A 21,490-nucleotide genomic window follows, 5' to 3' on the forward strand; every position below is an offset into this window, starting at 1 on the left:
AGCCCCTTGCAGAGGCAGCTGGGCATGTTCCCTACCGGGCTGGTTTGCTACCGCCCTGCCAGGGAGTGCTGCATGAGCCACAACAAGGCCTCTTGGGAGCTCAGTGTGATAGATCTGGGACACCAAGGCTCAAGAGTGGCTCTGGGTCTTGCCACAAGAACGAGGTTCAGTGGCCTCTCTGGCTGGTGGCTCTAGGGCTACCTTAAGCAGCCCTACTTGGGGACTCATTGTTGCTCTCAGTGTCATGAGTCACAGAGATCATAAAGCCTGAACAATGATAGCAAGCAACGCTGGTGTACAACTATGAAACTTGCACTTGAACCCAAAACCTCAGTGTCCTGAGGTAGAGAGAATTCACTTCCCCAGCCAGGGCTCAGGAAAGCTTGGGAAGTAAGTACATGAGGTCATAGAGCTGGTTAGCCACCGAGCTGAGACTTGGATTCAGGCCCCCAGCCCCAAAGCCTGCTCCCGTGACACTGTCACATCTGCCTTTTCTTTCCTTTGGGTTAAAAGCCAAAACTGGACTGCAGAATCCTTTTAGCTTGTCTCTTTTACATCAAGGCAAGAGGTTAGGTCTTGCAAAGTTGACTTGAAAGTTAAGGGGCGGGTGCTTGCTTGGGCAGCACATATACTAAAATTGGAAGGATGCAGAGATTAGCATGGCCCCTGAGCAAGGATGACATGCAAATTCTTGAAGCATTCCCTATATTTTTACAAAAAAGAGTGAAGGGGTGGGAAACCTCTCAGAGAAATGGCTGCTGCTTCTGGAACAATACCCAGCCTTGCCTTTTCTGCCTCCTCCATAAGACAGGCTCATCCTGCCGGCGAGAGAAAGCCTGGCTGTCAGGCAGCCCCTGCACAACAGTATCTGAGGACCCTAGGGTAGACCTCTGGCCCCACACCTGCACACCCTGGGTCCAGATAAAGATCCAGTACTCTTTTCAGGTGGTCATTGCTGACTATACTTTAAAACAAACCCTCTGAGGATAGGCTATCACATTCCATTTGGAAGAAAACAGATTAGGTATCTGAGGGACAATAAGGCACCTTCAGAGGGTTAAAAATAAAAGCTAAGAGAGAAAAGGGCATCCAGGCCCAAGTTCTGGTCTGCACGCTCACAGGAAACATGGGCTTTGGCCGCCTGCACATTTCCCTGAGTGGTAACTTGCCTTTTATGCACTGAGTCGCCTTTTCTACGTGGTTGCAATGCAGTGGCTGAGGCCTCCTAGCGGTGCTCTGAAGGGAAGTCCACTCCAATGACGCAACATTGCACATTTCCCTGAGTGGTAACTTGCCTTTTATGCACTTGGTCGCCTTTTCTACGTGGTTGTGATGCAGTGGCTGAGGCCTCCTAGCGGTGCTCTGAAGGGAAGTCCACTCCAATGATGCAACATTTATCCTTCTGGGTGTCCCTTATTGGTTCCTATTATGTTTCTCCTTCTTCAGAACAAGAAACTTCCAGTGATTCACTTGGAAGCTTTCTGGGAAGAGTAACTGGAACTGCCAGGGTTACCACTCCAGTGCCAGGGCACAGAAATCAAATCGCAGAATGAGCATGTGGGTAACTCGGTCCCACTTGTAAGTGACCACTGAAAAGTGACCTTATTTCCCTGGACCTCATGTGGTTAGTTTGTTTTCGAGGGAGAGAACTTTACTATAAGGAGATCTCAAAGTGTCTTATAACCTTGAAAACCCATGCTTCCTTAGTGTACAAGTTCACGGGCAGCTCTGACATCCTAGATTCCTGGCTTATAACCTTCCTTGGGACTTATACCTCTCATTTCTGAATATCAGCTCACTCAGTCAGGGTCTTTAGTAAATGTTTAATGAAACTCTCCACCACTCTAAGTTATAGAGTGACCTGGAAGTCAAAACAAGTGTCCTATATCAAACAAAAAGGAGGGGTACTTATATCAGGTAAGAGAAGGCTCGTGGAAGGAGGACACAGACCTCTCCCAGGAGACCTGTGGGGCTGAAGCAGCTGAGCCCGGGGGATAAGAGAAGAACTCCCAGGTAGGATGTTTGTGGGTCACTGAGGAGGCAGAGTTAGGGTGTGGAGAGCCAGGAAATAAGACTAGACGAGGATGAAGTTTGAACCCATGTACTCAACTGGAAGCAAAGCAGGGTTTTTAGCAGGGGATTGATGTGATAAAAACTGAGTTGAGAAGCGATCTAGCAGCAGTGTGTGGGATGAACTGAAGGGAAGGCCTGAGAGGAAGGGGCTTGGGGAACTCAAAATAGGGGGTGAAACCAGACGAAAGTGGAAACAGTGCAAACTCACGCAACAGATTTGAATTGACCAAGTATAAAGGTCTGAATGGGATGCAGGTGTTGAAGGAGACAGGGATGGATCCCTGGCCTTGGGGAGCTCACCTTCTAGGAGAAGAAACAGAGGGAGATGACTTTTAAGAATTAATGCCCAGTGGTAAAAACACAAAACAATATCCAAATGATGTATTATAGAATTGTACACCTGAAACCTACATAATTTTACTAACTGGTATCATCCCAATAAATTTAAAAGATTTTTTGTTGTTGTTGATTGATTTTACAGAGAGAGGGGGTTAGGGAGTGAGAAGCATCCACTTATAGTTGTTCCACTTGAGTTGTTCATTGATTGCTCGTGCTTGTTGTATGTGCTTTGAGTTGGCAAGCCCAGAATTTCGAATCAGTGATCTCAGAATTCCTGGTCAATCCATTGCACCCCCACAGGGCAGGCACCAATAAATTTAATGAAAAAGAAAAAAAAAAAGCCACCCCGGCCAGTTAGCTCAGTTGGTTAGAGCATCACACCAAGATACCAAGATTGCGGCTTTGATTTCCAGTCAGGACACATATAAAAATCAACCAGTGAATGCATAAATAAATGAAACAACAAATTGATGTTTCTTTCCCTTTCTCCCTTCCTCTTTCTAAAATCAATAAAAAATAAAAGTAGTATGTCTATCCAAAAATAAATAAATAAATAAATAAATAAATGATGTGGCCCTAGACCTCTGTTTAACTTGCCTGTGTGTCCCATCAGAATATCTTACTAAACAGGAAAAATAATGCACAAAGAAGAGATAATCTTTTTTCTGAGGTCTGAAAAGCTTACTGCTTTAAAGAGAGTCATTCTGAATAGCCTAGGCATAAACATGAGTGATTGAAGTCCCTGAATATAGGGACCAAATAAATCCCATAATAGGCAACAAAATGGCATGATTAAGAGCATGGGCTCTGGAGACAGACTCTACGAACTTCAATCCCAGTTTTGCAACAAATAAACTGGGTGCCCTAGGCCTAGGGCAAGGTACTTCCCTATGCTTCAGTTCCTTCATCTGTAAAATGGGGGTCCTCATACAAGTATTATGAGGATAAATGGCTTAATATTTGTAAGGTGCTTGAAATAGTGTCTGACATATAGCAAAATGCTTTGTTAGTGTTAAAAAACAATTTTTATACTGGCTCTGGCTGAGTCGCTCAGTTGGTTAGAGCATTGTCTCCACACACCAAGATTGCAAGTTCAATCCCTGGTCAGAGTATCTATTATTCAAGAATCAACCAATAAATGCATAAATAAATTAAACAAATTAATGTCTCTCTTTTTACTTCCTCCTTCTCTAAAATAAATAATTTATTTTATTTTATTTTTTGCAACAGAGACAGAGAGAGGGACAGAGAGGAAGGGAGAAAGATGAGAATCATCAAGTCTTCATTGTGGCACCTTAGTTGTTAATTGATTGTTTTCTGATATGTGCCTTGACACGGGGGCTACAGCAGACCAAGTGACCCCTTGCTCAAGCCAGAGACCGTGGGCTTCAAGCCAGTGACCATGGGGTCATGTCTATGATCCTACACTCACGCCAGTGACCCCATGCTCAAGCCGGATGAGCCCGTGCTCAAGCCAGTGACTTCGGGGTTTCGAACCTGGGTCCTCTGCATCCCAGTTCAATGCTCTATCCACTGTGCCACAGCCTGGTTAGGCAATAAATCAATAATTTTTAAAAATCTTATCCTGTTGGATCTTTAAGTCATACTTTTTAGGGCATCTTTATGAAAAACAAATTTTTTTAATTAATTTATTTTTTTTAGAGAGAGAGGAAGGGAGAGAGAGGAAGAGAAAGAGAGAGAGAAAGAGCGAGAGAGCTCTTGTATGCTCACAATCTTGATGTATCGAGATGGCTCAAACCGACTGAGCTGCTGGGCCAGGGCTATGACCTACATTTAAGGAAGACGAGGAGCAAAGCTTCTTAGCCCCATTAAACATTTAGACATAAAGGGAGGCCTCACTTCACACAATAGTGTAATACTGTAAAAATGACCATGCAGGCCGAAACTGTGCCAATATAATCCTAAAAATCAAAGGAAAAAGTACAACTGTTCTGTGACCTTTAACATTTTTTGTTCAAGCATTAAAAAGTCTTATTGTAGGTTTTAAGTGTATAGGAAAATGAAAAAAATAGTAAAACTAATATTTAAAACATTAGAAACACTGCAATTCTTAAAGTATTTTTTCTTTATATATATATATAAAAAAGCTTATCAAGAGTATTTAAACAGGTCTTACCTTCTCTGTATAACAGGATACCAAAGGAGCATCTTTTCTATACCTTGGTGAATTGTCATGCTCCCTTATCAATTCACATCAGCTGCCAATATTTTATCCTTTGTGCTTTCAATGTGAAATATCTAAGAGTTCCTTTAATGTGAAGCTTTTTTGTTTTTGTTTGTTTGTTTGTTTGTTTGTTTTGTATTTTTCTGAAGCTGGAAATGGGGAGAGACAGTGAGACAGACTCCCGCACGCGCCCGACCGGGATCCACCCGGCATGCCCACCAGGGGCGACGCTCTGCCCACCAGGGGGCGATGCTGTGCCCCTCCGGGGTGTCGCTCTGCCGCGACCAGAGCCACTCTAGCATCCGGGGCAGAGGCCAAGGAGCCATCCCCAGCGCCCGGGCCATCTCCGCTCCAACGGAGCCTCGGCTGCGGGAGGGGAAGAGAGAGACAGAGAGGAAGGGGGGGGTGGAGAAGCAAACGGGCGCCTCCCCCATGTGCCCTGGCCGGGAATCGAACCCGGGTCCCCCGCACGCCAGGCCGACGCTCCACCGCCGAGCCAACCGGCCAGGGCCTAATGTGAAGCTTTTTGCCAGCATCACTTCCTCTGTCCTCCTTTTTGTCACTATCACTTTCTCCACTTTTAACATTTTCAGCTTTCATCAATATAAATAGAAACCTGGAGGGTCCTGGCTGTCAGAAAGTCACAAAGAACTTACTCAGAATGTTATGAAATTCTACTCTGGAAATAAAAAACCTAGAAACTCAACCTGTTCAAAGTAGCACCTACTCACTAACAAAGGAACCACATAATGACAGAAACACTGTTAAATTTCAGTTTCAAATTTCAATATGTATTTTAAACTGCCCAACACATGTGCATGCAGTTTCAGTGCTTTGCACTTAACCATTAATAGTTATTTAAAAGGTGGAAAATAAGATGAATCAAGCAATTCAATGAATTGGACTATACTGAGAAATTTCTAGAGTTGCCAGCAATGAGTCTTTGACTGGATGATTAAGATCTCATCTGGATGTTTGGAGAATTACAAGTACAAACTCATTAAGACTGTGATAAGAATTAGGGCTTCTTTCCCCCCTGAAAAGGGCAGATGAGCAGATACATTTTATTCAGTATTTCAGGGAGTTCACAGAGCCCCTCAAATCCAACTAGAAGCCCTGGGCTAATAATCTAGAACTTTATTACTAGATGAAACCCAGCCCAAATCTGTTTCAGAGCCATTAGAAGCCCTGGAAACTTCAGGCACTCTCCCAGGGAAGGGAAGCCTTGAAGCAGTCATTGGCACCGGGAACTGCATTGAACAGTTGCTCTTTCCTCACTGTACAAGTCTATTCAATCTCGGTCTTTTCGACAAACCAGCATCTCTGTGACTCTCTCTTGAGAGTACAGGCATTAGAAAACCTTACTGAAAAGACAGACTCAATATTATGTTGTTGAAAAATCAGAACCAGCAAATCAAACAGAAAATCCTCTTGCACAGGAGGCTAGCCACTCTGAGGAGTGAGGTCGCTAAGTGTCACCCTAGCCTATTGCTGGTAGCATGCTACTCCGTCCTTTCTTTTCTTCTTCCTCCTTCCCATTCCTGCTCTTTCCCTTCTCCTTTATTTTTCCTCTCCCATTCTTCTTTCCTACTATTGATACCTCTGGCATTAGCCTGCATAGGCACTGCTTAATCCAGCCTGTGATGCAAGAGATTTTAAACCTTACTTGTCCTGAGTGAGTTGCATTGAATTCAATGGACCATGTAAAGGGGACTCTGAGAACTGCCTCCCTGATGGCTAAGAAACATGTTCTTGTTGGAGAAGCTTATTCTTTGGGGAAAGAAATGCTGAGCGAGGAAGCATGTTGGTGATTGCTTTTTTTTCTTCTTCTTTTGATTGATTTGGCTGCAAGGGGAAAAGTTTGCCTAAATAAAATCTGCTGATGAAGTCACAGAATGATCCCACCTCTGCAATGAGCTTCATTTCCTTGTATTTTGGTAAAAAAAAAAAAGAATAATAATAATAATAATTGGCTCTTAATTGGGAATTCAGTCACTCTGCCCACTCAAGGGCAAGATGATAAGGTTCTAATCAGACCAAGCGTCCAACCGAACGTGAGGCTGTGCAAGGTCAGACCTGCTGTGTGTCAAGCCGAAAGAGCTCTCTCGGGCTTGCTTGTTTTGACTTGTCCCCATAAGTCAAATTTGTCTCGTCTAAGTGTCCAATCACATTATAAAACAAAGTGCAGCTCTCTGTACCACAGCGTCCTCTGAAGCAACAGGAGTCCTGGTGGTACCTTTTCGGGGAATCTCTAATTTTTCGGCCCCTTGGTTCCCACAGGTCTTCCCTCGAGACCAAGGAGCACAGTATGGTTTGGGGAATGCTGAACCCAGTGCATTTTAACATCACCAGCATGGTGCCCGACGCCGTGCCTGTTGCCACCATGCCAATCCTGCTGCTCACTGGCTTTTTTCTTTTGGTTTGGAATTATGAGGGCTCCTCTTCAATCCCCGGTAAGTCGTGTACCTAGTTTTGTATCTAAGGAGATTGTTTACTTGGGTTTTGGGTCCATGAAGGTAAAGAAAGTTTTGTAAAAGGGTACGGAGCGAACCTGGGGAGATGGCTGAAGCCCACAGCAAACTTGGCGAGTGACGACTCAGACGGAAGCTTTTTCACCAGTTAGCTGCAGGTTTTGAATGAAAGCATTTTAAAATATCTCAGATAATCCCTTCTACTCTGCACTTAGCTTTGGTAAAGCAGACTTGGAACAAACCCTTTAAGGTAAGTTCGAGACAGGGAGGAACAAGGTAAAATTCCAGGTGTTATTTGTTTGTTGGTTGGTTTCAAATTCATTCCAATTTTGCTCTGAAGGTGAAAAAGCCTCTGGAATGCCATCTGTAATCCCTTTTCTCTCTTCCCATGCCTGCTCCCTGCTTCTCTTTATTCCACTCTTCATTTTCTTTCAATTGTTGGGGGGGGGGTGATGATGGGGCCACCATAAGGACTGGATGAGACCTGGGCAGTGGAAGAGTGGGGACCACTACAGTTCCCTGGATCATCATACCCTAATAGAATCTTCAGCAAGATCTGTGGGGCAATCAAAAAGTAGAGTATAATATAATTATCCAGATAAATCCAATAGAAACCCCTACCACTCCATCACTGTCAGATTAATTCAGAATTACTCAGAAATATCAGACTAGTTCTTTGGTTTTTAGTGAAAATTCCTCATGGCAGGCATCTGTCCCCAGGACCATAAGATATATGGTAAGGCTATATGTCTGTCTTTCAGGAGCATTGTCATGACACACTTCCCGATGTGGGGGGCTTCAGCATAGCTTGATTTAGAGCAGGAGTAGGGGCTGGTACCCTGTGTCTGGATTCTTTAAGAATTTCTGGAGAACTGCCTGTCTCTCTACCTGATTCAGCCTGGTACTTTAGGTCACTACAATGCCCAGAACATTTAATTAATCTTGTTCTCTACTCCCAGATGGAGTCTGAGAGAAGGTTCTTTCATGGTCTCTAACTTGAAATCCTTTCTCACTGGATTTCTTCTTCCCCGGGGGACTCCCAGGTCAGGGTCCATGAATAGTGGAGGTGAGGTGGGTGCATTTTTAAAAAGCACCCCCCGGTGTTTATGCTGCAGGTGGTGATAGAGCTGCCTCAGACTCCCGAGTGAGGAGGTCTAGGGGGCAAGCATGAGAGCTGGCAGCCCTGAAGCTCTGGGCCAGGAGTCTAGGTGGCAGTCCATTTCTGTCCACCACTCCTGGAGCAGGGACACCATGCTGTCATATACCAATAGGTCAATAGTCCTGTGGTTCTCAGCCAAAGGGACTTAAGAAGATATAATGATTCAAAGCTCTTATGTTTAAGTTACAGTTTACAACAAAGCATTTTCTCTGTGATCCTCACAGCACTCTGGTGAGTTGTTTGTGTTTATGCCTATTTTGCAGATAAATAAACTGAAACTTAAAGAGGGTAGATGCTGCATGGCTAGTAAGTGATGAAACAGGGACTCACACCTAAGATTGTTTGACCCACAGGTCCTGAGAGGCTTTGCTGGATCAGGTTCTGGGGGGTGAAGGAGACGAGGAGGGTGCAGAGATGACACACGCTGGCAGTGACTTCCTGCCAGGGAGAGCTCTGAGAGTCTGCGCCAGGAGAGAGGCGTTCCCACTTAGCGGCTTTGCGAGCTTCAATTCTGGGGAAATGCCTCAGGTTCACTGATATCTGTGCAGCGCTCACAGTTACCTGGCACCTGGCAGCTCTCCCTTCCCCTGAAACACACAGCCGCCCCCAGACTTGCACAGGGTCTTTTCCTACAGAGCCTCTCTCTGCCCTGGCCACCACATCCCCATAAGGGGACACAGGGTAAAGGACACGGCAACATATTTTCCTTTTTCCCACTAAGAAACTAAGTTACAGAATAGTGCACAGTGAATGTCATCACAGTCCAGGACAAGAACTAGGACGTTAGCAGGGTCCCACAAACATCTCTTGTGCCTTTTCAGTCACACCCCCTCTCTCGCCCCCAGAGGTAAACATGCTTCTGCTTGGTGACAATCACTCCCTGCCTTTTTTAAAAAACAGTTTTACCACCTTTTTTTTTTTTTTTTTTTTTTTTTTGTATTTTTCTGAAGCTGGAAACGGGGAGAGACAGTCAGACAGACTCCTGCATGCGCCCGACCGGGATCCACCCGGCACGCCCACCAGGGCCGATGTTCTACCGCTGAACCAACCGGCCAGGGCCTTACCACCTATTTTCACATCCTCAAACAATACAGTTTAATACTGCCTAGTTTTAAATATGTTAGCAATCGAATCCTACATTACTTGTCACCTCTATCTTGCTTCTTTTGCTCCATATTATACTTGTAAGATTCATCTTGGTGGGGCATGCAGCTGTAGTTCATATGGTGTGCAGTTCCATGAACATCTCATGGTTTAATCACTGATTCTACTGTTGAAAGTCATTTGGGGTATCTTCATTTGGAGGCTATAGTGCTGCTGTGAAATTTGTGAGTGCATGTTTCTCTAGCATGAAATACAACAGTATCTTGACTGGATAGCAAGCAAGGGGTTCCAGTCGTTGGCTTCACAAAGGTTGTCTCTATACAAAACTGCAGTAAGTACTGAACGTGGCTCCTGCCGTCACTGCGTGCCTAGATGAACATCCCTGAATCTGAGAAGCAGGGAGGAGCCGGGTATGGAGTTGCAACCACAGTATTTCCCTAATATTCTCCTAAAGGTTTCCCCTCCTGGAGCATCCTCCCTCCAGCTGGAAGGTGTTAGAGATACATATAAATGAAAGGATCATGCTTTGTTTTGTTCTTTCTCTTCACACACTCTCCTGCCAGGGACTCTGAATGGGGACCTACTTATACCCATCACACCATACCTAATTGGGTCTCAGGAAGTGTTTGTTGGATGAATTAAGCTGACATATGACTGATCACTAAGTATCCAAAACTCTGATTCTCTTCTGGTTAGAACACTCAGGTTTTCAAGCTAAGTAAAGTTCATCGAGATCTCCCTTTTCAATAGACACAGCCCAACACTGTCATCTTTTTTATTTGAATGGTGGTTCCCAAATATTAACATTTTTTACAAACTTTTATTTATTTATTTATTTATTTTTGTATTTTTCCGAAGCTGGAAACGGGGAAGCAGTCAGACAGACTCCCGCATGCGCCCGACCAGGATCCACCCAGTACGCCCACCAGGGGGCGATGCTCTGCCCCTCCGGGGCGTCGCTCTGCCGCGACCAGAGCCACTCTAGCGCCTGGGGCAGTGGCCAAGGAGCCATCCCCAGCGCCTGGGCCATCTTTGCTCCAATGGAGCCTCGGCTGCGGGAGGGGAAGAGAGAGACAGAGAGGAAGGAGAGGAGGAGGGGTGGAGAAGCAGATGGGCACTTCTCCTGTGTGCCCTGACCGGGAATCCAACCCAGGACTTCCGCACGCCAGGCCAACGCTCTACCACTGAGCCAACTGGCCAGGGCCACAAACTTTTAGATGAAAAATGAAAAGTGCAGCCTTAGTTGTCTTTGTTTCTCCCGAATCTAGGATGTTAAGTAAATGTTGAACAATATCTTCTCCCAAATAGTTAGATGTCTGACCTCATGTGAAATAAATGTATGTGATCCAATGATATATATCCATTGTATTAAAATGTAAATACAATCTAAAATATTCTTTAAAAGAATGATGTTTAAAAGTGTATTTTTCAAAATATACACACAGCTGATTAATTTTAAAAATTCATTCAGAAAGCATTTATTGAGCATCAACAATGTTTCAAGCTATAATTACCAGGAAAATATCCTGTTATTATGCATGTTTCTATTGATGGCAGGTTAGTATATCTCATGACATTTAAAGGAAATACTTATTCAATCAAATCTGCTTATTTAAATATTTTTAAGAACTTAATGAAATTATTTCATATAAAGTCAATCATCTACTTATCATATAGCATTATTAGAACATTCATAGGATTAAGAACACTTTAAAAATGTTTTCCTTCTACAGATATGAACAAAGTCTTTCTCATTAAAGCAAAAAAAAAGCTAACAATCTTGTTCACATTAATATAGTTACTGCATAGTTAAGGGCTAAACCTTGTTAGCTGAATTTGGAAATAAACATCTAATTTAGATGATTCAAGAAAAAGTTTAGATTATCTAGATCATTTCTACAGAGCACCTGCCCACAGAGAGAGAGCACAGCCTGGTACAACTGTGCATGTCCTGTTTTTATAAGTATTTCACCAACAGAATGGACATAAAGGAGAAAGATTTAGAAAAGCTTCTAATTTAGTAATAAACTCCTAAAATGATTCCAAAGCGTTTTTGTCTAACTTTTCACCACCACTGGTAAAATCAAGCTACCAAGTTCGGTCTCTGATAAAAGCAACAGCAAATTCCCTAGTTATTCACTGGATTTATGTCTTCAGAATTCTGCCTTTGTCTACATAGAAGCAAGGACGAACGTGGCTGAGTAAAACCACCTCCCTAAACTGAAACTTTAGTCTAAAAACTGATTGAACTCATTGTCTAATTCAAGCCTTAGCTTTATTTTGCCTATAGAGATTTAGCTTAAGATTTTTTTTCTTAAACTGAGTCCTTTTTGAAGGAAAAAAAAAATAGATGTTCTTTGTTTGGATATTATCTTTGCAGATCATGTTTCTCTTAGTTAAAAAGATTACACCAAAACTATAACTTCATTATAACCTACCCACTAGGTCATCTGAAAACATATCTGTCAGTTTGTCACTTTCCCTGGTTTCCATGCTTGTTACTAGATGAACTGACTGACTTGTATTTGAAACTCATTGACACCACTTAACATGGCAAGAAAATCGTAGACGCACATCCTGATTCATTCAGACTGAAATGACTGAGACAAAGTAGAACTAGTAGGGTGTGAACAATAAATTACTTTTTATTCATGGAAGGGTAAAGAGCTTCTAGTTAAGCGTATAGGTTTATTTCTTTATTTTATTTCTTTCTTTATTTTTTAGTGATTCACAGATACACACCAGAAGATGTGAAAGAACACTTAAGTATGAAAGAATAAGAACAGCAGCAACAAAGCAGTTGCTCTTTTCGGTATTATTGGAACGCTGATTGTGATTTGATGATTTTTCTAGGTCCTGGGTACTGTATGGGAATTGGGCCCCTCATTTCCCACTTCCGGTTCCTGTGGATGGGGATTGGCAATGCCTGCAACTACTATAACAAGATGTATGGAGAATTCATGAGAGTCTGGATATGTGGAGAGGAAACACTCATTATCAGCAAGTAAGCCTGTTAATAATCAGAGACCTACTTTTAAAGTCTAAGCTGGGTTTTTCATACTCAAAAAAAAGTTTTTTTGCTTTGTTTTGTTTTGTTTTTGAAGTGAGAGAAGGGGACATAGAGATACAGACTCCCACATGCACCCCAACCAGGATCCACCTGGTAACCCCCATCTGGGACTGATGCTTGAATAAACCAAGCTATCCTTAGCGCCTAGGCTGACATTTGAACCAATGGAGCCACCGGCTATGGGAAAGGAAGAGGGAGAGAAAGGGGAGAGAAGCAGATGGTCACTTTTCATGTGTGTTCTGACTAGATATCTAACCCAGGACATCTATTTGCATTCCAGGCCGATGCTCTATCCACTGAGCAAACCAGCCAGGGCCGAAAACAACATATTTTTTCTTCCCATGCAGTCTTTGTTCCTAAGTTTGTGTTTTACTCCTAGGTGAAACAATCTAACTATAATGGGCTTTGCCTGAAGCCAGAGGCACATCGAGAACTCTAGCCCTGGCCTGATAGAGTTGGTTAGAGCAGTGGTCCCCAACCCCCGGGCCACAGACCCGTACTGGTCCATGGGCCATTTGGTACCAGTCTGCAGAGAAAGAATAAATAACTTATATTATTTCCATTTTATTTATATTTAAGTATGAACGATGTTTTATTTTTAAAAAATGACCAGATTCCCTGTTACATCCATCTAAGACTCACTCTTGACACTTGTCTCGTAAGTTCGACAATTATATTTAAAAATACCACAGTTTTTACACCGGTCGCATAATTTTATTTTGTGCATTTATCCGTCCCACCCTAAAGGCCGGTTCGTGAAAATATTTTCTGACATTAAACCGGTCCGTGGCCGAAAAAAGGTTGGGGACCACTGGGTTAGAGCATCATCCTGAAGCACAGAGGTTGCTGGTTCAATCCCTGGTCAGGGCACAGACAGGAACAGATTGATGTTCCTCTCTCTCCCTTTCTTGCTAAAATCAATAAATAAAAAAAATTAAAAAAAAAAAAAAAGCACTCTGGAAAGATGGGAACGTATTCAAAGTCTCTCTAATCAGTGACTGTGGAGAATCCAGATGGTTTGGTTTTGACAAAAGATATTTTAGAGAGAGGCATAATCTTATCTGCTTTCCTAAGATTTTGATCTTATCACTACAAGTAAGCAATTAAAATAAAAACACCCCTAAGACAAAAATCTGACTGTACCAGTTTGCTAATGCCAGGCTACTGGGCACCTCAGGAAGGGTCGAGAGTAGACAGAAGCCATCGATATGATGCGATCCTACGACTGCCTGCCAGTGTCCGAGCTGAACGATCTGAACTAAAGGTACAAAATTGCCTATTAGAAAAAATGATGGCCGCCCCAATTATTATATTTTCTGGAAAACCTTAGCAGTTTGAATTCAGTCCATCCGGGGTTAACTAAATATGCATTGATAGTGCAGAACTAGCTTTGTGAAATACTTGCTAGTTTTCTTTATTTAGTAATCATAGAAAATGGAGAATTTCAGAGAGAGCATATTTGACTAGACTTTCAGCTATCTGTACTAGATTTTTAACAAAGCTATCTCCCAGCACTGCCTCATTAATGTATTTTTGTATTTATGATCCCCACTGGGGCTTCACCCACAAGCTAAGGCTCACCGAGGTGTTTTACTGAATGATTAGAATAATGTGAAGCATTTCTGGAAACTACATTGATTTTTTTTTTCAGGCCAAGTTTCCATACAGCATTTCATAAAAAAATCTTAGTATCCTCAAAGCCCAAGTTGAGTCAAATACCTAAAAGAAGGAAGTGAGAGAGAAAAATGTGTTACCCATAAAAATATTTTAAACTCTCCCGTAATGTTATTTTGAATCAATCTGACACCGCAATTTTTGCCTGAGTTTTTTCTGTTTCTTCAGTTTGATATTGCACTTTTTTTTTTTTTTTTTTTATTTTTCTGAAGCTGGAGATGGGGAGAGACAGTCAGACAGACTCCCGCATGCGCCCAACCTGGATCCACCCGGCACGCCCACCAGGGGTGACGCTCTGCCCACCAGGGGGTGATGCTCTGCCCCTCTGGGGCGTCGCTCTGCCGCGACCAGAGCCACTCTAGCGCCTGGGGCAGAGGCCAAGGAGCCACAAGGAGCCATCCCCAGCGCCCGGGCCATCTTTGCTCCAATGGAGCCTTGGCTGTGGGAGGGGAAGAGAGAGACAGAGAGGAAGGGGGGGTGGAGAAGCAAATGGGCGCCTCTCCCATGTGCCCTGGCTGGGAATCGAACCTGGGTCCCCCGCACGCCAGGCCGATGGTCCACCACTGAGCCAACCGGCCAGGGCCTGATATTGCACTTTTAAGGCAGACCCTGTTTATACCACTAAATATAAACAGCTTTGGGGGGAAATGCCATTGCATTAGGTTCAATGTGAAACCACTCTGATGCAATGGTCATCCAAGTGTGATCCCTTGGCCAGCAACATCACCATACCTGAGAAATTATTAGAAATGCACATGCTCGGGCCTCACCCTGACCCACAAAATCAGAAAGCCTGAGGGTGGAGCCCGGCTTGTCTCTTCACAAGCTCTCGGGGGACTCGGAGGCACACTCAAGTTTGAGAGCCACGCTCTCCTGGCTAGACCATAACCACTCTTGGGTTTCACTTCTCTTGGGCTCAGAACTCTGGTCAGCCGAACATAAGTGAATTTAATATGTCCTCATTTTAAAAATCCTTACTTTACTCACTTTTGCAACTGACTGCAGTTTCAGAAATGTCCCGAGAGTGATGACCCTTGGGCTTGGGGGATTGGGACACCGGCCCCTGCTCTTTCGTTCCCAGCACAGCAGGTTGCCTTCCAGCCCTCAAGTCCGCGTCTGCCTTCCTCCCCACCAGTTTCCCCCAGCAGACAGGCGAAGCGGCCCATAGGATATTTCTCCGGAACATTATCTGCCTGCAGCTCAGGGTCTGCAGCAGAGCCTGTGGTTTTCACCCAGGCCGCATATGAAAGTCACTCAGAGAGCTTTAAAACCCCCAAATCCCAGGCATCAGCAGTGTTTAGCACTCTCCAGGTAATTCCAATGTGCTGAGGAGCTGGAGAGAGGAAAGAAGGTCAGAAGTTTCCAGGGGAAGTGGGGTGGGGGGCTGTCCCTGGGGCTAGGGGACACAGCTAGGCGGAGCTGGAGTGGTATGTCTTACTGTGTTGCCCTTAGGTCTATCTCAGGCGGTGGCAGGGGAGCCTAGAACTGCAGTGAAGAATGATGCATGTGATGCTTCTAGATGCTTAGATCACCAGATACATTCCTGGGAAGCCCAAAGCCAGTTCCTGAAGTAGGACCCTCATTACAGAGAGGGGTGGGTGGAATCTGACCAATGTGCTGTCTTAATGAGGAAAGTCATCTTAGTGACCTGACCGAGGTAGACACTGATTCCCCCTGGAGACGAGGACACAGCCCATCCTGCCTGTCTCCCAGCTCTCCTAGTTCTTTCATTATCCTGTCCTCACAGGCTTTTCACTGGTTGGAGTCTTCGTGTTCTTTTTAATTGCCTCTGAGCCACTCAATTTTGTTAAGGGCTCAGCCAGCCCCCCCACCCCCACCCGGGAACAGGACCTGTTTGTCCCTATCTCCTTTCCTTGCCTGCTCTTCAGGTCCCTTCCAGAACTACTCGTACCTCTTGAAAAGACCCCATTGGACCTCAGAAAGCTTTTTATTTTTATTTGAGTAGTTTGCCAGATCTTTTGAAAAGTTTGAGATCTGTAGTCATTATAACTATGTAGAGATTATAGCCCAACTTTTCTAACCAGTTTAGTCTTGCAGTGGGGAGGGCTGGAGAACTTGGGGGAGGGGTGGGGAGGCAGGCATGAGCACTGCTGGGATGTGGCCTGAGGAACGTTGGGCTTTGGGGGAAGGTGCATCTAATCATCTGCAGGTAAAGGCTGCACAATTCCCTAAGCAGGTATGTGCTAAATTAATGAGGATCACAGAAGTTGTACATGACACTATATGTTGTGTATATATTATTTTTCATCATGAATACCAAAAAAGGAATGTGGATATCACTCACAAAGCAGAATAAGCAATTGATGTGCTAATTAGGGTCATACTTGCACATATGTTAGCAATTAACATATCAATTAGGGTGATAGTAGTATGTGTTTTAATATGTATAAATTTATAGAGAATTTATTCATTTATTCTTTAAACATATACTGTATTTACTGAGTATTTACTATATACTGTACTAGATACTAGATGATCCCAACTTACCATAGTCATTATTGACTTTCCATTTGTTTAATAAATAAATATTTATTAAGAACTTACTATGCACACTGAGTATTATGAACAAAGAAAAATCCCTATTGTCATAGAGAAATATATTGTTACTGTACTAACAATAAACAAGGAAATGTATAGTATATCAGTAGGGTGACCAACTGTCTCAGTTTGCCTGGGACTCTGGGGTTTCCCAGGATATGGAACTTTTAATGCTAAAGCTAGGATGGTCCCAGGCAAACTAGGATGGTTGCTCACAAAATTATCAGGTAGATATATGCTATATAGAAAATTAAAGTAGGTAAGAATGAGAGGGCTCATTGCAGGGATGGGTGCACAATTGTAAGTAGATAGTCAAGGAAGACCTCATTGAGAAGATAGCATTTATATAAAGACCTAAAGGAAGTGAGGGAGAAAGTCATGCAGAAACCTAGGGGAAAAACATTCCAGATAGAAGAAACAGCAAATGCAAAGGCACTGAGGTGGGATACAATATGGCTAATGAAGAGTAGGGGAGATGAGGTTGGAGAGGGAATAGGATACCCAATATTGGTGCGTCTTGCAGGCCTTTGTAATAACTCTGGCTTTTTCCCTGAGTGAGATGGAAACCCATTAAGGTGTTTAAGCAGAAGAGTGACATACTGGCTCATTCGTATTTCAGTAGAATCATTCCGGCTTCCCTGTTAGGAAGAGATGGTAAGGGGACAAGGGATGGATACAAAGACATCAGTGAGGCAAGAAATGATGGGTGATAGATGATGAGGTGAAATTCAGGGTATATTTTGAAAGCAAAGCCAATAGGGATGAACAGATTGGATACTGGGTGTGAGAGTCAAGGTGATGTCACAGGTTTTGCTTGAACACCCAGAATAATGAGGATACTGAGTTACCTGAGCTAGGTAGAACACTTAAGTATAAAAGAATAAGAACAGCAGCAACAAAGCAGTTGAAATCAGGATTCCATTTCAGACATTTTGACTTGACATGTCTAGTAGACATGTGAGTGGGATATTGAGAAGCCTTCAGACTGTCAACAAAACCTCACCAATCCAATGCCAAGATAAGTCCCCAGTCTATGGTACCATAAAAGGAGTAACTTATTCACATAAAATTTGTGAAACACTGAAAGACAACCTCCAGTGTAAACTGGAAGTGGGCTCCTCCAAGACAAAGAGGAGGCCCACTTATATAAAGTGCTCACCCTCATCCCTGATTGATCCATGTTATGCAGATATCCCAATTTGCATTGTTTGATATTTCATATAGCACTGTCCTGATTGGTCAGTCTAGCACATCCTGACTGGTTGTGATAGAGCTGCTTGGTAAAGATGCAAATGAGGATATATCTTATGCAGCTCTGATTGGACAGGGAAGGTCTCAGTCCATTGGTCAAAATATGATTCCAGTCACTTCTTTATAAGTTTGGCTCGGCAAGCAGAAACAGCACAGGTGGCTTGGCAGCTCCATCTGGCTTTTCTCTGATGTGCAGTGTGCATGTAAACAATGACTGTTAAACTCTGATTATGAATTTGGGGCCAGTTAACCACAAGGAGTCCTTCTTGGCAGACATATTCCTTCTTGAGGTCCACAAGACCCTCCACCATAGTCAGAAACTACCAAAGGAGGCTAGATAGAGAAAAGAAAACCAAGAGAGTATGGTGGTCTGAAAGCCAGGTGACAAATACATATCGGGGAAGAGGAAACTGTTAACCATGTCATGAGAATACAGAGCTGTGAGTGTTATATTTAGCAAAAGGGAGGTCATGGGTAACTTTACATAGCATGGTGGGGACAAGGGAGACATAGAGGCAAAAGTCTGACTGTTGTAGAAAGTGGGGTGTGAGGGGTGGAATTGGGGCAGCAGGTACAAATACTTCTCCAAGCCATTTGCCATAAAGTAGGAATTTCATCCACAGTAACAAGAGGGAAGATTGCATACCTGGTCCCAGATCCTGGTAGTGGAGCTCGCGGAGATTCTACATGCTTCTGCTTTCTCAGTAAAATTGGAAATAAAGTCTTTAGCTGAGACTGAGGGGGGAGGAAGTAGAATACATATTTGAAGAGAGAGGAGGCAGGATATAATAGTCATCTAGAAGAGTGAGTGAATGTACCAGGGAAATGGAGTAGAGTTGCCAGCTGCACTAAGGGCTCACTTATGTTTAACTGAGACCTATCAGCTAGTGTGTGTGTGTGTGTGGGGGGGAGTTCCCAGCCCCATTCAGTTGCCAGGTGCAAGCACAGAGTAAGCTAAGAATTAGATTTAGCTGCAGTTGAGATTTTACCAGGCAACTAGGACAAAGCAAGGAGAGGGTCAAAGGAGTTGAGGATGCATGAAAGAGAGTGATTTTAATAATTGACAAGAAAACATTTTTTCACGCTTTCTATTAAGAAAATGTTAAAGTGAACAGGAAAATTAAAAGAGCAGTCCTACCACTTTTCCCCCCATGACATTGATCCTATGAAGAGACCAGTTCAATTGTCTTATAGGATGCCCCACATTTGAATTTCTCAAATTGTTTCATTATGGTGTATTTAGCATATTTCTCTAGTCCTTGTATTTCTTCCTTCCTCCTTTCCTTTCCTTTCCTTTCCTTTCCTTTCCTTTCCTTTCCTTTCCTTTCCTTTCCTTTCCTTTCCTTTCCTTTCCTTTCCTTTCCTTTCCTTTCCTTTCCTTTCCTTTCCTTTCCTTCCCTTCCTTCCTTCCTTCCTTCCTTCCTTCCTTCCTTCCTTCCTTCCTTCCTTCTTTCCTTTCTCTCTCTCTCTCTCTCTTTCTTTCTTTCTCTTTCTTGCTTTATTCTTTCTTTTTAGTGAGAGGAGGGGAGACGGAGACAGACCCCTACATGCGCCCCAACCAGGAATCCACCTGGCAAGCCCAATAGGGGGCGATGATCTGCTCATTTAAGGCAGTTGTTCTGTTGCTCAGCAACCGGCCATTTTTTTTTTTTATTTTATTTTTTATTTTTAGCACCTGAGGTGAAGGCCATGGAGCCATCCTCAGCACTCAAGGCCAACTCACTCAAATCAATTGAGCCATGGCTGGGGGAGAGAAAGAGAGAGAGAGAGGGAAAGAGAGAAGAGGAGGAGGATGGCGGAGAAGCAGATGGGCACTTCTCCTGTGTGCCCTGACTGGGAATCAAACCTGGAACATCCACACGTTGGGCTGATGCTCTACCACTGAGCAAACGAGCCAGGGCCCCTGTATTTCTTATAAACTGAAAACTAGGTCTAAAGGCTTAATTAGATTCAGGTGAATCATTTTTGTAATAGTATTTCCTTGTTAGTACAGGCACTTTATACTGCTTCATATTAGGAGACAAGGAAAGGTTGTCCCACTATTAATGATACTAAATTTGATCAATTGGTTAGGGTGGTTACAGTGAGCTCTCTCTGTTAAAAAGACTTTGTTTTCTTTTGCAATGACCCCAGTATTTAAGCTGAATAAGTGAGGATATTAGAAGGGTAAAGGACAATAAGTAAAAAGGTGATAGGATTGATGGAACATAAACCTCAGGTGCAGAATAAGTCTAGACGAGGCAAGTATTTCTAAATGTTGGGGACCAATTATTCCATTAATTGTCTTCTCCATATTTCTAGTATTTATCACTTTTGAACCTGGCCACAGACTTGTGAGCCCTTTAAACTCAGAACAGAAGGGATGACTTCCTCCTTACCATTTAAGAACTTAATTTCCTGGCTCCTTTCTATTTTGAACAGACAATAGGTTTGCTATCTTTGGAGATATCTTTTGACTTTAGTTATGTTTAAAGAAGAACAATGATTCAAGTTACCAAACAACTTACACTACCCACTGTCTCCTCTGAGCTTGGGGACTCCCTCAGTCTCTCCTCATGATGAGAACTCCTCACTCTCCCAACACATCAGTATAGTATCTCCATCAACTGGTGTTACAGAGTGTGCACAAGGCAGAGGCCAGGTCTCTGCAGTGTTCCTGAGTGCCAGGAAAGCTCAGGGCCTGGGTTCCTCCTTCTTCACCAACCTCCTCTTTTTCACTTTCCCAGTTTACTTTGGTTAGATAACGCCAGTCTACTTTTGATAAAAGACCTGGTTGAAATTGGTTGTCTGCCAGCCTGTCACACATAGCTGGATGTGTTTCATTTCTGTCCTTTGCCAAGAGCTGAGCCTCGACTCAAAATAACTGAGATGTTGGTGCCCCCTAAAGGACACATTGATTTTTCAAGCTAGGTCTTGATTAACATTTAGTTGGCTTTAAGTTTGGGGCTTCTTGTCCTCTTTTTTTTTATTTATAATTCCTCAAAATAATGGACTGGCCAATATGATTAATGCAGAATACCAAAGCTTGAGGGTCAAAGCAGAAGCAATAGTGTTCTTTTTCTCTTCTAAGCACTAAAAAATTTTAGATACAAATTTGTGAATAAAGAGTATACAAATTACTTACTTTTTGCTTTAGTTATAAAATAAGGTAGGGGAAGGTAAGAAAAGCTAGAGTTCTGAAATATAGTAATAAGAATTTTAGTTTACTCTCATCCAAGTACTAACCAGGCCTGATTCTGCTTAGCTTCCGAGATCAGACAAGATCAGGTGCATTCAGGGTGGTATGGCTGTGGACAATTATAGTCTTCTCTAAATCAGGAATTTTCTATTCAGGACAAAATTTTAGCTGTTTTTCACTCAAATTAATTCCCTGAAATATAAATAGAAGCATCTGGATTTTTGATTTTGTTGCTAGGAAGAGGAAAACTTGTCCAAAACTTGGGATCATTCGATGAATATTATCTGGAATCAAATCAAGAGAATATTTTACTTAACACAGAGTGTTCTGATTTGAACATAAGATTTTTTTCACAAATAACTTATTCATATAATAATTCTGTTCTCATTTCTTGGCACTGCCATTTTTTCAGTGGCATTCTTTTAAA

The 21,490-nt window shown here is 43.0% G+C and overlaps 1 protein-coding gene and 1 non-coding gene across 2 annotated transcripts in view; both read left to right on the forward strand.

Annotated features, from left to right (window-relative positions):
• Positions 1-607: 607 nt before the first annotated feature.
• LOC136336982 (U6 spliceosomal RNA) lies at positions 608-711 on the forward strand. Its single transcript, XR_010731711.1, has one exon. It is a non-coding gene; the product is annotated as a U6 spliceosomal RNA (small nuclear RNA).
• A 6,194-nt stretch (positions 712-6,905) lies between these two features.
• CYP19A1 (cytochrome P450 family 19 subfamily A member 1) overlaps positions 6,906-21,490 on the forward strand; it is a 35,834-nt gene continuing 21,249 nt past the window's right edge. The window contains exons 1-2 of the mRNA XM_066275968.1: positions 6,906-7,050; positions 12,185-12,335. Of these exons, the coding sequence (XP_066132065.1) occupies positions 6,906-7,050; positions 12,185-12,335 (296 nt within the window). The remainder of the gene's footprint in view (positions 7,051-12,184; positions 12,336-21,490) is intronic.

This window comes from Saccopteryx bilineata, chromosome 4, assembly GCF_036850765.1.
Source record: "Saccopteryx bilineata isolate mSacBil1 chromosome 4, mSacBil1_pri_phased_curated, whole genome shotgun sequence".
Classification (NCBI taxonomy): domain Eukaryota; kingdom Metazoa; phylum Chordata; class Mammalia; order Chiroptera; family Emballonuridae; genus Saccopteryx; species Saccopteryx bilineata.